This window comes from Typopeltis vanoorti, chromosome 12 (assembly GCF_054136105.1).
Source record: "Typopeltis vanoorti isolate ZY-2024b chromosome 12, IOZ_Tvanoo_1.0, whole genome shotgun sequence".
NCBI lineage: Eukaryota > Metazoa > Arthropoda > Arachnida > Uropygi > Thelyphonidae > Typopeltis > Typopeltis vanoorti.
This window is the reverse complement of record NC_143560.1, coordinates 127,672,072-127,689,677: the sequence shown is the minus strand read 5'-3', so window position 1 is coordinate 127,689,677 and position 17,606 is coordinate 127,672,072. Positions and strand designations below refer to the sequence as shown.

Genomic DNA, 17,606 nt, shown 5'->3' with positions numbered 1-17,606 from the left:
TATGAAGAAAGGTTGAGAAGATGCAATTTACAGTCTAGTGCATGGGAGGAAGAGGAGTTATATGACAGATGTACAAGTTGGTAAGGGGTTGTTATAGGATTAACACTGAAGCAGTTTTTCCTAAAATGGTGGGAGATTAGAGGAGAACAAGAGGTCATCCCTGGAAGCTGTATAAGGAGGGTGTCAGCAAGGGGGTGAGAAGCAGGTCAAGGCACAGTATGATGAGCTGTGTGTATGATAAAGGGACCTCCAAGATGAGTCTTTGACCTCATGGAAGTCTCAAAATAATAATAATAAATTCCTGACATACCCTCAGAGGGTGTACAAGATATTATGATAGTACTACATAAAAAATGACATCATTACTAACTTCCTATCAACAATTTTTCTCCAAATTAATATCTTATCTGTCAACATTCCAATATTATCAGATCTTATATTTCTGTCTTATGAGGCACTTCTTACTGAATCAATCCAACCTAGACCTCGGGTCTTCCTCTGGAGCTTTTTCCTAACATCCTAGCAAGAACACCTGTTTTGCTGACCAGGGAAGATTTTGATAAAAAAAAATATAGAAGATATAAGTATCAACTGTAGAGACTCTATAGTTCAAAAGCAGTAAAATGTTCTGTAGTATAGTGAAAAAAGAGTTTAGAAATGGAGTAAAGAACAGTTAAAGCATTCTGAATGGTTGGAGTAATCTGAAAGATTGTTAAATGAAATAAACACCTACAGAATAGTGGAAAAAATATACCAGATGTATGCATTCAAGACTATGTTCCATACCTGGGGTAGCAAGGCCATAAGAAATTTGAAATGTGGACAGCCATCTGGGGGTATATGATATTCACAGAAATGCTTAAAATATGGAGGCATAATACTTTTTTATGAGGCTAAAATATATAATTCAGAAGGCCTGGTCAGAAGGTGGAATTCCTGAATTTGAATGTGAGAATTACACAGTAATTTCTCCATGGGGTGTTCTAGGTATGACTTCTGAAACCATACTAGCAAAGTGACAAAGAAAAATTGTGAAAAAGAAATCTGAAGAAGAATAAGAGTTCAAATCATGGTGCTTGTCAGGATTAGATTTTTCCTTTAAGACAGTTGAATGGGCATGCAATAAGGATCTGTATTCAGTGGCATAGGAATGTTATAGCATTGGTACAGCTGCATTGGGCATTGATGTAAGAAGAGTACCAGTTTGAGTAGAAGTAGAACAAGATGGCATAGTCATTTATACTGAATGGTAGAGGAAACTATAGAAAAAAAGAGATGAATACTGAAGTTCTGACAAATAGCAGATTAATTTGGAAGGAAACTGTTGATGGGAAGCTGGTAGTAATGTGACCATAATATACTCTTTTTGTATCCTGTACATACCTTGAAGGAAAATATCATGAATTTGATGATGCTGGGCCTCCCTCGATGAGACTAAGGACTCCTTGGAGCTGCCCGTAATAATAATAATACAGTATACTATAATATGCTTCAGAAAGTTGGTTTTGTTGCTTCAGGCATGTGCCTAATAAATATGTAATACAAATTTAATCCTTTCTGCATGTGGCTTCCATGAAAGGTTTCTATAAACCTATATTACCATTTGTAGCATGGGTGGAATAAGATTTTTTCCCCATTTTTATTAAATTTTGTATTTTTTCATTTATTTTTATATTGTCCAGAAACTTCAGACAGCATGGAACTTTCTCAAGCCACTTCCAATAAGTAGGGCAGTGGAAGACGAATTTCATCACGTGGTCCCACGTGATGAAATTCATCTTCCACCTAAAAACAATCACAAACACCCATGCCCATAATGGGATTCAAACCTACAACCTGTTGGTTGGAAAGCGAATATGCCCACTCAGGTAACCAGACTAGCAACTACAGACTTAGCCATGTATGACACCAATGCAAAACAGCTGTTCACATGGAACACCTTTCATTTATCTATATTTATTTATTTGTTTTTTAATTTATTTTCATTACAACTCAAGATGCTAAATGAGACCAGTTTTATAAAATGTGTGATGTGTTTTGTGAACATCAACTGAACAGAATCCTATTTTGACATGCCACTTCAGCTACATAGACCATTATAAAACAAAATGAAAACTGCTTCTGGTTGCAATTTCAATAAACTGCAATTATTTTTAAAGTATCCATAAATAAAGCCTCTTAAATAATCAGACAGCAAAATATTAAAAATTAATGCTATTATTCCAGAAATATGAATAATAAAAACAACAGAAAAATGAATGAAATTATTATTATTATACCCTCCATGGAGTTGGCACTCACTGCAGGAGGTTCAATCAACTAACAACATATCTATCATAATGAATCTCATAATCCTTAACACTCCCTGCATTAAGAACATTATGGTAATGCATTCCATTCACTGACAGTTCTCCATGTAAAAAATCTACTCCTCACACCCTCTTCACCACACTCTTACATAACTTCCAGGGTGGCCTCTGGTTTTTCCTCTCTCACCATGTACCTGTTTTATAATCCTCTCAGGATTAATCCTATAAAATCCAATCACTAACTTAAACATCTATCATGTTATCTCTCCCTTCTATCCATCAAACTCTGCAATCCACATTCCTCCACCCTCTCTCTCTATTGTCAACATTCCAGAGTCCTGATATTGTCGTAGTCACTCTTCTCTGGATCCTATCCAATGTTTCCACATCACATTGAAAACCAGGAGAACAAATCTGAGCACAATAGTCCAAGGTGGTCTAACCAGTGCATTATACAGAGGCATAACCATTTTACTTCTTATCATAGCAGCACTACGATGTGCAGTCTTTGCTATATGTCCTCTAAACTTCAGTGTACTGTCAACTATCACTCCCAAATATTTATCGAATTCCATTCACTTCCTGCAGTACAGCACCATCAATATAGTACACAGTCTTATATTTCTGCACTCCAAAATGTAATACCTTGCACTAACTAACATTAAAACTACAACCCCATGGCTTCATCCAAGTTAAAAGTCTATTCAAATCTTCCTGAAGGGAATTAACATCAGCAGTGATACTTATAATTCTCTCCAACTTTGCATCGTCAGCAAAGATTCCCAGTTAGTCCATAGGATATATCATTTACGAACAAGTTAAACAGCAGAAGTCAGAACAGAACTCTGGGGTACACTACTAGTGTACCCTCTCTTTTTGAGACACTGCTCCATCATACAAAACCTGACTCTCCCTTATCTAACAGACTCATTATCGTATCATAGAATGCAAGTAAATCATTAAAACAAGACCTACCCTTTACAACTCCATGTGGTCCATCATAAAGAATACTATGTCCATTAACCTAATCTATTTCTAACCAATCTCTGCAACACTTGACTACAACTGCAGTTATACAGATTGGTCTATAATTGGAAACTTCTCTCCTAGAACCATGCTTGTGGAATGATCCAATTTTGCCTGCTTTGCACTCCTTAGGAACATTATCCACTGCAAAACTTTCATTGAATAATTAAGTCAAGGGCATAGTTAACTGATGTGCATATTCTTTAAAAATATATGGTGATGTGTCCTCCATTCCCACAGCCTTATTAATATCTAACCCAATCAACATCTGATACACCTCTGATTCTTTCACTTTCAGTTCTAATACTTGCCTCCCTTCTATATGTTGAACAGCATCAGTTACACCAGTATGATATATGCTAATAAAGTGCTCATTCAATGATTCCACTATATTCTTTACAAAGGTCAGTCTGCTGCCATGACTATCTACCAGTGTCATCCTGCCATAATTATTATTTCTCCTGCTTACCATATAGTTGAAGAATTCCCTTGAATTAACTTTCGAGTGGCCAGCCAATCTCTTGCTGGATTGGATTCAACACCAAGACAGTTGGTGTTGAATCCAATCAACACCAACTGTCTTGTACCTCCTCCACAGTATTCTCTTTTCCACCTTGCTTGATTTCACTGTTCATCCATTTCACTCCTACTCTATTTACTCGTTTAACTCTAGGTATGCAGTTATACACTGCTTGTGTCCTATACAGCCTTATGAATTTCCATGCTGTCAACATCTTTTCTGCTCAGCTCATCTACCCAACACACTGATGTTAACTGACTATAGAGCTTCCTATAATCACTCATTTTATACTTCCACACATATCCATTTTTGGCAGTAACCTTTCTTGTTTCACCACTTCCCAAACAACCTCATGATCACTCTCACCAGCCGGAAGCAGTGTCAACACATCATTAACAACTACATCTTGTGAAGTTATCCCCAAATCCAAAACATTAAGACCTCTAGTTGCTTCAGTCACATGCTGCTGAGTGAAATGGATGAATATATTTATCTCTCAGAAATTCAACAACCTCACTCTCCTTGTTCCCATACACTACTCTTCGTTCCATTCTATATTCCTGATGTCCTGATGAAAGACTGTAATTAGTCCAGGATCATTCTTTTTACATTACCAACCAATTTGCCTAAACATTTCACAATCAGTATTCTCAACATTTCCTTGCTTATAACAGCATCCTATCAGATATATTAGCCTGTTAATTTCAACTTCATACCACACAGATTCAAAATCTGCACATGTACTATCTGTAGAGAATTCCTCTGTAATCATTAACAGCACTTTCCCCACCTCCTCTTTTCACCTTCCTATTCTTCCATTTCTATTCCTAATATCACATCATCCTCAGGTTTCACTTATACCAATTATCTTTGGGCATACTGATTCAATTAATGCAACAAACTCAGCTCTCTTATTTCAAATACTCCTTACATTTGTACACAAACATAACAATCACTATGTCTTTGAGGCCATTCTACCAGCACCAACATTCTCTATTCTAGTTGCTATACAACTACTCTCTCTCTCTCCCCCCCTTTGGTCTGACCACTCCCATTTCCCGGATTCTGACTTTGATTGTCATTCATATCTGTCTCATCATCACCCATTTATGCACTCCATCTTTCTCCTGTTGTAAAACCTGTTTAGCCGTTGTATCCTGCTTCACAAGTACCTTTCGATCATTAGCTACATTGACTTCTTGATTCTAGCCTTCTCTGCAAACAATAGCCTTTTTACATGCAGAACACCGAACTCATTCATGTGCAATCCATCAAATTTAAACCATTCTAACTTTCTTTCAAATTCGCTTCACAGATTCACAAACTGAACTTCCTTTGCCTCATATAACTCAGCCATCTTGCTATTCATTATCTCTACTCTTCTTTTCAATTCATTATTGCCATATCTGGGCAACCGACTTTACCAACACTATTATCCTTTACCTGCCGCAACAATTTCCTCAAGTCTCTATCAACATTCTTTTTTTTTCACCAAGTCATTTGTGCCCAAAACTACCACTAATTCTGATGACTGCTCTGATGATGACAGAGAAGGAATTCTCTGCAAAGCATCAGTTATCATCATTCCACCAGAAAAGCATGTTCTGTGTACTTTATTATTCATGAAACCTCTAACAATCAAGTCCCCATGCAATGATATACGATTATTCTTCGATACTTTCTTCATGACACTAACTTACTCCTTCCCATTCTCATCAGTGTTTAATATCCTCTTCCAGATGCTTCATTTCACTTTTCATTAACTCTTGCCTAAACTCTTCCATTATGATCCTGACTCTAGCTATCATTTATTTCTAATTGCTCTAACCTATCAATACACTTTTCACATGCATTACTGCTTTCCTTCTTTTTTGTTCACTGTTACAGCCAAAAATCTTTCGCATTTTTCGGTACATACATGAAGAAATTTTCACAATGCATTCAAATGGAGGAAGGGAGATATACATCAGGACTTTTCAGCCCTTAACAACAGCTGTACTATGCAATGCAAATTACTGTAATTTGATACTTGGTATACTTTGCTACAAAAGCATGATTTGCTAACCTATTCCTTCTATTAAATCTATGATGAGAGGAATCTTTATACAGGCTTTTTCAGTTGAAGGTGAGTTAGCAAAATATTTTCCTTCCCAGAACCCAGGTTTTTCATCCTGAATTGTCCCTAGTACACATGCATTTTAAAAACAAAATTTACTATTAGTGGTGGCAGCAGATGGCACTGTTAGTTGACAGATTGTTGAATTGAGGTGTAGTGTGTAGATGGTGCGTTGTGTGGGCGATGAGTCCTTGAACTACTTGGAGGTGTCACATAAAAAATGAAAGACTGATTCTGAAGAATTTGTAATTCAGTCAACAATGATAATGTCCTTTGACTGACTTTGGTTTGAATCCTGTCAAGGAGGTGAGGAACCTTTATAAGGGTTTTTCAGATAGTGTTTTAGTTACCCACATAAGGTAGTGGCAGGGATTTTTCCTCCCAGATTTTTCACCACAAGACAGACAAACAGCAAGAGAATATACTGCAATTTGCAGACCTGGCAGATAAGATTGACCACTTGTCATGGTGTAATTAGTTTCCTATAAAAAGCCATACTTAGCTGTGGCAGATCTATGACTTTGAAGACGAATACATAACTGATTCTATAAGTACTTTAAATAAAAGTACTTATATATAAAATAAAATAAAATAGATTTTATTTAGGGAAATAAAATAAAGAGGGAAATAAAATAAAGATAACCATGATTTGTTTCTGAGAAAACACATAAAGTAATTTTTTTTAATCTTCTAAAATACAGCCAAATATATGATTTGAGACTAACTGGAGAATGTACAGGAGAAACAGCAATCACTTGCTAATGTCAATCTCCACATTTTTAAATATTATACTACTATCAAGATATCTCAAATACTAACCAAAGGAGGAGGAAATACAGCAACACCACCCACTGGTCGCCTGGGTAGTTGAGGTTGAGCTACAGGTTCTGGTTGATGACCAATTTCATTTAGTGGAAGTTCTTCTGACTGCAAATAATAACAAGGGTTCGATCAAGGTCAGTACCACTTCTAACAAGTCACTGATAGTATATTTCATCATTCACAATACACAAAATTTGGATGAAATTTGAAGAGCGCAATCGAAATAAAGTTGTTTCACAAAGTGTGTTTAATAAAAATGTGATTCCATATATTGTGGAATGATGATAAAAAAAAAAAGTAAAATTAGACTGCATACTCATGATGACAAAAATTTTTATTCTGTACAGCATTTTTAATTATTCTAGTCCTGTGAGTTATGTTATAGAGGTGTTACATATATCTTATCAAGAAGTTCCTCTCACAAACTCTCAGGCAGGCAGATCAAAGCTCACCATTTCTTTCTAACCTTCCATATTCTTTTTTCACAAACAATACTCTCAATCATTTTATTATTTTTTTAAACTTTTCTTCTCTGAAGCAGGAGGTTGCAAGCATTTCTTCAACTTTCTACTTCCAAAACATTCAAAATGTCCTCACTTCTTATGTTGTCTTAGTTTTTGCATACATTAACTTCAAAACTTTCATTTGCATTGCTCAATTGTTTTTTTTTAGTCTACACATCTTTTCTGTGTAAGACAAAAGGGGTGAAAAGTAATTACAGAAGTATAACCAAAAGCTTATACTTCAGTAGGACCTCATAATATCATTGTCCCAAAGTAGACTACTAACTCTGTTAAAAAAAACTTTAGCATAGTAAAGTTCCCTCATATTAACTTCCATCACGAGAAAGTACACTTCCCAAATTGAAGACTTGTCTATTGAGTCTAACACCATCATCATGTACATTTTCACTATGATTTAAAACTATGCTGTTGCTCTTCATGATATTAATAATGTAATTCATAATTCTGTATTACATTGGTCCACTTGTGCAGTACAGCTCTTCTTATCAACAAGTTCCTCTCTTGTTGTTGATAAGAATGGGGAGAGGTTTTCAGAGCAGAGCTACCACTGAATGTCTTGTCCTGGAATGATTCAGGTTAGGAATGATGAGTATGATGAGTTTAGTGATCCTTCTGGCTCTCTCAGTGAGATTTAATGCACACTTTAACAGTACCTCAGTAAAGAGAGAGAAACCAGCCAGTAGTGACCCTTTTTCATAATGCAAAAACAATATTGATACTCTATATAGTAGTCATCATGAAGATATCTCACACACACAAACTTTGTTTGCTTATTCTTGGGTAGAGGATTAAACAAGAATAAACAGTAATCTACTGTTTATCCAACCAATAGAATGGCAATTTGCTGTTCTAATAATTAAAGAGTCGATAACTGAAATACAATTACATGGTGCTATACCAAAAGTCAACGTGTAAAAATCTCACATAAATGTTTTGCTTATTATGTTCATTTTTAATATATGTTTTGTATATGCTTAGGGAAAATTTTATTTAATGAGGAATATGTTTTGTTATGTGATAAAGTAATCTAAAAATATACATGTACAGTATATAGGTGATGAGTCCACATTTAGTAATGCAATTATATGCTTAGTATTACTGAAGCTGCTATGTGATTAATCAGTAACAATATAAAAGAAACTTAATTGTGGTTATAAGTAGCAATGTTGCTTACCATATGTTGTAATTCTTAGGGAATAGCAAAGAAATGTTGTATGTATGTATGTATGTTATTTGTAGATTTGTGTTATAGTAGTATTCATATGTCACTATTGCTGTACAACGTGCAAGCAGCGGAAGCCATTTTGTCACTTGAGTTTCAATTTGAATCTCGGTAACCGATGTGCATGTTAATTTTTGTTTTTTAATTTTTTTTTCAGAACATTTGTTGTTGGGTAACAGAAATGCTAGGAAGTAAAGAGTAGTCAAACAAGGAAGGAAGGAAAGCCAAAAGAGGTGTAATAAACTACTGAGTTAAGTTCACTAATCTTGGTAAAGTTTTCATGTGCATCTTTAATTACTCTCCAAGGATACAGACGTCTGAAGTTCATAAATGAAGTAAAGTATAATATATCAAGCCTTTGTGTATGAGAATAATTTTGTTGTGCTTAATGAAAGGTAAGTGGTATATTTTACAAGGGGCAATATGGAATCTGCAGTTAAAAGGTCCCTGTATTAGAAGTGTATTTGGAACTGCTCAATTAATGTGTATTCCTATTGTTTGAGCAATTATTCTTCATCCCTACTTCAAAATTGAAGTAGGCATTAAGAAAGACAGATGCATTAAATAAACTGGAAGACAACTTCAAGTATATTGGTCAAATGTGATATGTTTCTCAGGACTCTCATATCCATGATCTCTAGTCTTTGATCATGTGTTTTATTTCTAACCCAGCTCTCAGATCCAATAAGTTAAAATTGGTTTGAACACTGTCTTGTATACAGCTAATTTAGTGTTTTGACTCTCTCTTATTCCATATGAATATAACATACAATATAAAATGACGGTACAACAAGAATATTAATGAGCTTATTTATTATTATTATGTGACACCTCCAGGGAGTCCAAAGACTAATTGAGGGAGAGCACCCACTCCACAACTCTCCATCTCCACTACTCAAATCCACCAACTTCAACTAACCAAGACTACACCATGCCATCTACTGCCGACTACCACCATCATTAGTATTTCTACAGACAATCACAAATATCCATGCTCATGGCAGGTTCGAAATTTGACTGGAAAGCAGATACACTAACCACTAGGTCAACTAGGCCAGCTGGTAATTCTTAAAATGCCATTTAATTATTCTTTGTATGTATTATCTATTGTATATAATTATATGTTTACAGTAAATATTTTAATTTTTTAAAACTGAGTTTCATTCTTTAGAATACATAACATACTGATCCTTGAAGTCGATGCACCATCACAAATATGAATCTAAAACATTGTAATCGACTAATAAAATATAAATATATAATTATACTGTTATCTATACTCCACGACTGACTTTAATTTATAGGTTGGATATAAGTTAGGAGTAACATACTTAGAGCAAATCAAGCTCTTTAAAATATAATAAGTTGACATGCAAGGGCCAGTTAATTATTTAAAGATCAATGTATAGATGTTGTATAAATGGTAGATTAGTGTAACTCTCAAATATAAGCTATCAGTCCAATGTTGTCACAAAAACTTCTCAGTCCTGAACTACCAGAAAAAACTCTGATCATTTCAACAGGCAAATCATCTATCTGAGGCAAATTTTGCATTCTTCATCTTCATTAATGCTTCTTCCACTTCTGTCAGATTTTTGTATTAACTCTCTCTCCTTTTCACTATGACTTATCTTGGTTTAACAGAACTCTAAAATAATGTTGTCACATCATCCAAATCCCCCCCCCTCCAACACACACACACACACACACACACACACACACACACACACACACACACACACACACACACACACCAATAATTATAAGATTTCCATCTTTGTTTATTAGTAAAACCAGTTTCTAGACAGAAGCAAGAACTTTCAGAGAAACATTTAGTGCAAAAATGTGAAACCAGGTTGAGCAGATTTGGAATTTGTATAGGGTTAGCCGTTAAACAACTGAAGACATCTTGAGCAAACAAGATGCCAAGTTTTTTTGTATTTACACCTCACTGAGGATGCTAGAGAAGTGGTGCATTTCAGGAAAAGTTAGAGGTAAGTGTCAGTCCGAGATGAGAGATATGGTCTTTATTGTTGAAACTGAGTGCTATCAAAAGTAAAGGGATAACTAAGGTATTTTTTTGGACAAGAAAAAAAAGAAAAAGAATTGTTTTGGAAACTAGGTCATCATTACCCACTGAATGAGGTGAAGTTCAGTGTTTAGGACACTGGTTATAGAAGATCTTGAAACTTAGATGTTTGAAACTACAAGGTCTGTCATGCGAGTACAAGGAATGTGTCCACAAGTGCTATCATCAGCAAAACTATGGAGAATTTGAGATCAATGAGAGAAAATCATCTGCCATTATATTCAGTGAAAAACCCAAGAAAAATTGTAATTTTTCTTCGTTTAGAAAATTTATAATTGCACATACACAAAAACTAGCATCATTATAATTTTCAGTTAAGGGGTCAAAACTATATAACTGTGAGGAGTTCTGACTTAATATTTGATCCTAACCTTCTCATGGGATACCCTATTAGTGGTTATCGACCCAGAACAATGATGGACTGGAAATTTGAGATTTAGACAGCCAATTGTATTCTTTATTGGCTTAAACCAAATGACAATAAGGGTAGAATAAGATGAAAAACTTATTCTACCCTTTTTTTTTTTCAGTTTAATCAGATGAAATACCGACTAGAATTTCATCTGATTAAACAAGCCCTTCCCCCCTTACTGCTGTTTTCTTCAGATAACCAGTAAGAACAGCAAATCAGCCACTAAAACAAACTCAAACTTGATACGGCAGAATTCAAAAATATCAGATAATAGGCAATATCAAGTAGTGATGTAGACAAATATCAAAAATGGGCAGTTGAATATGACATGACTTATTTGTGCCTATCATTAGAAGGTTCAACACTAAGGAAGAAGTGGAGTCATTCCTTCAGTCATTACAGAAGGAAGGCAGCTGACAAAGGAAAAAAGAAAAGCTGGTCCTTATTATTGTTATTATTATTATTTTGTGACTCCAAAAAGTCCGAAGACTCATCAAGGGAAGACACTTACTCTACAACCCTGTCTCCACTGAACATCTACTACATCAACCTCTGCTCTAACTACAGCGACTACTACATTAACGGCATCTACTGCCCACAACCTCCATCACTAGTATTTTTGTCTGTAAATTGCTTGTTTTCTGAAGGGCAAATATGTCCGTATGCTGGATTAAAAACCTGAGTTTCCATATGAGATTGGCTAACTCACCTTCAATTGAAAAAATCCATATATGAAGATTCCTCCCATCAAGATATTGAATCAAGAATATTGGTGATCTAAAGAGCAGAGTTGGAAATGAATAACAAATATAGAAATGTATTGGAAAAATTTGGAGAAAAGGGCAAAGCTAATAATAATGGTAATTTAAATTATACTTATCAAGAAATTATATTTTTGTTTAATCTTTTACTCAAGGCTACTTGTATACTACATTACTTGTATACAGAGGCTGATGACTTCACGTCAATTGTCTCAATATCCCATAATGCAAAGCACACTTCTTTTGGATATATATAATTATTATTACGGGCAACTCCAGGGAGTCCTCAGACTCATCGAGGGAGGCCCCAAATCATGATCATAACAACTATACGACATTCATACAGCATCTATCATACCTCGCCTTAAACTCATTCACTGTCACAGCATCCACCACAGACTCTGGCAGCCCATTCCACTTATTCACCACTCTAAAAGTAAAGAACCCAGCTCTAACACCCTTACTAACCACACTTTTGCCCAGCTTCCATGGATGTCCCCTAGTCCTCCCACAACCAGCCCTGTTCTCAAAAATATCTTCTGAATTAATTTTATAGAAACCCTTCAGTAATTTGAATGTTTCAATCATATCTCCCCTCCTCTGCCTATCAACCAATTTTTGCAACCCACAAATCCTCAACCTGTTCTCATAAGGTTCATTCCACAGACCTGCTACCATCTTGGTCACTCGCCTCTGGATCCTCTCAACCTCCTCCCCATCAAGAAGAAAGCTAGGTGACCAAATCTGGGCACAGTAGTCCAGATGGGGTCTTATCAAGGCTCGATACAGAGGAACAATAACCTGCTTGTCTCTGCTTGTCAATGTATTCTTCAGCAATCAAGTGATTTGATGAGCTGATTTGGCCACATTTGCAATGTGCCCCCTAAACTTCAACTCTTTATCCACCAACACTCTCATGTCTCATCAATTTCCTGGAGTACAGTTCCACCAACGTAGTAAACTGCAGCTAATCTTTTCACCCCAAAATGTATAACCTTACATTTTGCCACATTAAATTGACATCCATTCTCCTTACCTCAGACCTCCAATCTATCCAAATCATCCTGCAAAACTTTGACATTACCTGCATTCACTATTGCCCTACCCAACTTTGCATCATCCACAAACAAATGAACTGTTCCTCTCAGATCCTTTCCTATATCATTAATGAACAAATTAAACAGCAGTGGTCCAACAACAGATCCTTGTGGCTCACCACTAGTCACAGGCATCTTGTGGACTCAACTCCTGAATAAACCACTCTCTGATATCTCTCCGTCAACCACCCTCCTATCCATCTCACCAACCCTATATCCATCCCCATATGCTGCATTTTACTAATTAGAATTCCATGTGATATCCTGTCAAAGGCTTTAGCAAGGTCCAGTAGAATCACCGTAAACCCATTACCCTTATCCAGTTCAGCCGTCACCGTGTTATAATATGTGAGCAAGTTACTGAGGCATGACCTACCCTTCACAAAACCATGCTGTCCCCGATACAGTATCCCATTTTCATCTATCCAATCTTGTATTTTCCTGTTGACCATTTTCTCCAAGATCTTGATAACGATTCCTGTTATGCTGATTGGCCGGTAATTTTCAACAGAAGCCTTGAAACCACCTTTATGCAGCGGAACTATTTTCCCCTCTTTCCACCTCATTGGGACTGCCCTAGACTCAAATTAAACAAAATGGTCAAGGGCACTGACAATTCTTTAGCCACTTCACGTACAGCACGAGCTGGTATACCATCCAATCCCACAGATGTATTGACATTGAGGTTCTGTAATAGACTATTTACCTCTACTTCATTCATCACAATTCCAGTATAAGCTGTTGGTTCTCCAATTCCTGCAATGTCACCACCTGGATGATATACTGTTGCAAAGTGCTTGCTCAGTAATTTCACTATATCGACTGATTCAGTTACCTCCCTATCCTCATCATTATTTAATATCATTCTGCCATGAACATTTTTCCTTTTACTTGCAACATATTGAAAAAACTGTTTGGGATTCTGTTTAGCCTGCATGGCCAATTTTCTTTTGTAATCTGCTTTTGCTTTTCTTACCACCCTTGTTACTTTCCTGGCCTGATCTTTATACTGTTCCTACACCTGCTGGTCACCTTTCTCCTTAAATTCCCTCCACAATTGTTTATTTTTTTACAGCTCAAACTTAATAGTGTTATTCATCCATTTAATCCCTACTTGATTTATTATTCGGACTCTTGGTATACAGTCAACCATTGCCTCCTGCAAACACTTCTTAACACGTTCACTGTCACACTACTTCGGTATAGTCTGTTCCCATACGCTGAGCAATTTCACTTCTTCAAGGTCAGTACAGTAATCTCGTTGCCGGCGGTAAGCGTCATACGAGTATACTCGTAGTTGGCTTGTGCAAAGCATATACCATCTATGAGAATACGCAGTTTTGATGCTAGCTCCACAAGCCAAGCATTTACACTTCTTCAAGGTCAGTACAGTAATCTTGTTGCCGGCGGTAAGCGTCATACGAGTATACTCGTAGCTGGCTTGTGTAGCTGGTTTACCAACTATGAGTATACTCGTAGTTGGCAGTGAATGTGTTAACCACCTCCCATGCATTATCAACATCCAGTCCTTGCAGTTTTACATGCCATGGCACTGAGCCAAGCGCACTCCTAAGCTTGTCATACTTACCAGCCCGGTAATTCCACATGTACACTTCTTCAAGGTCAGTACAGTAATCTTGTTGCCGGCGGTAAGCGTCATACGAGTATACTCGTAGTTGGCAGTGAATGTGTTAACCACCTCCCATGCATTATCAACATCCAGTCCTTGCAGTTTTACATGCCATGGCACTGAGCCAAGCGCACTCCTAAGCTTGTCATACTTACCAGCCCGGTAATTCCACATGTACCCTGTCTTAATTGTAAATTCCGCTCCTTTAGCCACCTCCCAAGTCATGACCTTATGATCACTCTCACCAATTGGTGGCAACATGGTCATGTTCGTTACAGCCACATTCTCAGATGCAATTACTAGGTCAAGCACTCTTTGCCCCCTAGTATTTTCCACTACATGCTATCGCAGATAGTTGTCCCTTAATAATCGCATAAAATCCAATTTCTTCCTCACATGTGCCCTCTCCTTCTTCCAGTCAATGTTACCATAATTGAAATCACTCATAATAATTACCCTCCTTCCACTCATTTCTTCTATTTGCCTATGCATACTATCCCCACCATCTATTCCATCACCTGGTCTATAGCAGCACCCAATTGTATATTTTGTTCTGCTAGACTATCTCACACCAAATAGCCTCAAATGTGCTATTTTCTCTATCCTGCAGTTCAACTTCTATACTCCTTGGCTGCAACTCATCAGCTATCATCAATAACACTCCTCTCCCCTTTTTATTCTCCCTGTCACTCCTGAACACGCTATACCCGTCGCATTCAATCCCACTAGCTTTATCATCTTCTGTCAGCCATGTTTCACTAATACCAACAACCTGTGGCCTGGAAGTGCTAACCAAGGCCAAAAATTCTTCCTTCTTGTTCCTAATACTAATGGCATTAGTGTACATGACTTGCAGAAGCCAATTAGTCCCATCCCTACTTTGATGCCTTATATTAACTATCCCATTTTGATATGTTGTCATTCGTACTCGCTCAGACATATTATACTCATTCATACACTCAACTGCCTCCCTGAAGTCTGCATATCTTCTCCCCCCCCCTTAATAAATCTAGTTTCCCTGAGTCTGTACATCCACTTCCACTTCATTCATCAACACTTTTTCAAGCCTCCATACAGCAAATCCATTCAAATGTAACCCATTCCATCTTATATAAATCCTTTTGCCCATCGAACTCACTCCACACATCCACAAATTCCACACCACTCTCCATGCATAACCCACGCATAAAGTCATTAGCAATTATGGCTTTCCTTCTAAACACTTCACTGTCATACCGTGGCAAAATACTCACCATCCTAATTCTCTCACTCTTCTCTTTTGCTACCCCAAGTAATTCCCTCACATCCTCTATCATTTCCATTTTGTCTTCTTTCAAATCATTTGTTCCAGCCACGACTATCAACTCTTTCATGCTCTGTTTCTGCACTCAAATAGATTCACTGACGTCCTTTATGTTCGTACCCGGTTGGTACGATTTCGTCAAACTCTCAACTATCACACCTCTTAATAGCAAATCTCCATACAGCACTTGCTCCTTCATTTTCTTTACGTTTACAAACATTCCCTTATTTTTCGTAACAGTCTTTTGCCGTTTATTAGTCGGTACGTTCAGTACACATTTTTCCATACGCTCCAGTTGCTGCTTTGCTCTGTGTATCGCTCCGCTGAACTGTGTGATTTCACTACTTGCATCTATCTCACCATTTTCATTATCATGTTGGAGGCTTAATGGATATTTTAAAACACTCAAAAAGAATTAAAATAGAATTTAATACTTCCTATATTTCGTCCTAGTCACTAGGGCATTTACGGGGATTACAAAAACAATTAATGTTTTTGTAATTAACTCTGGGTATTTCTCTTGGAAGAAAAAAATCTACAAGCAGATAGAGGGAACTGCCATGAGTTCCCCCCTTGCTAAAGCCAATTTCTATATGGAAGATTTCGAAAAACGAGCCATAGACTCAGCCCCACTCAAACCTTCTATCTGGCTAAGATATGTAGATGATGTGTTCTCTATTTGGCCTCATGGCCCAGACACGTTAGACTCCTTCCTCAGTCATCTTAATAGCCTACATCCAAGAATCCAGTTTACTATGGAAAAGGAAAAGAACAGCTGTTTACCCTTCCTAGACACCTTAGTCACAGGCCTGCCTAATGATACACTTGCCTTCACTGTATACAGAAAACGCACACACACAGGCAGATACATTCACAAACTCTCCCACCACCACCACCACCACCACCCCTCACAACAATATGGCATCATCAAAACTCTTACTAAGAGAGCCCACAATCTTTGTTCCAGTGGAACCGCCCTTACTACTGAGCTTAACCACATACACAACACTTTCCTCTCCAATGGCTACAGCGAACACAGTATCAAAAAAATAATCAGTTCCTCCCCCATTCCCCATCCTTCTCGTCAACAAGATTTTAAAAATGCCATCACCATACCCTACATCCATGGCACATCTGATAAAAATAGCCAAGAGACTAAAAAAGTACAACCTACACACAGCATATAAGCCCTACCGCAAACTTGTTACCCTTATCCATTCTACGAAAGATCAACTCCCTCCTCTCTCACTGCCTGGAGTTTACAAAGTACCCTGTTCCTGTAAGCTGGTATACTTTGGACAGACAGGCAGATCAGCATCCATCCGCCTGGATGAACACAAGTCTTACATATGCAAACATAACTATGGCCATTCAGGCTTGGCTGACCATGTTTTGGACACCACCCACAGAGTATCATGGAAGAAAACCACCATGCTCCACCACAGCAAATTCAAGAAAGAGAGACTTTTCTTAGAAGCAACAGAAGCTCTCAGAAACCAACCAAACCTTAATAAATATGGTTGTATTAAGCTTCCGAAGATTTGGGAAACACTCATCACCAGAGTCCTGCCTTACATTCCAAGCCACCTACTACCGCCCTTAGAGGGTGCTCCACCTAGATAGGACTTTAGGGTCACCCACGTGGTTGGGCTTAGTATTGCAAGATTTGTGTGTGCATGTTACATTAATTGTTTTTGTAATCCCCGTAGATGTCCTAATGACTAGGATGAAATATAGGAAGTATTAAATTCTATTTTAATTCTTTTTGAGTGTTG

General features: G+C 37.1%; 1 protein-coding gene across 1 annotated transcript in view; it reads right to left on the bottom strand.

Moving 5' to 3' along the window:
• The window catches only part of LOC150101218 (catenin delta-2-like), a 728,964-nt gene that overhangs the window by 67,661 nt on the left and 643,697 nt on the right, over positions 1–17,606 (bottom strand). The window contains exon 19 of the mRNA XM_090401243.1: positions 6,791–6,898. Coding sequence (XP_090257369.1) covers positions 6,791–6,898 — 108 coding nt within the window. The remainder of the gene's footprint in view (positions 1–6,790; positions 6,899–17,606) is intronic.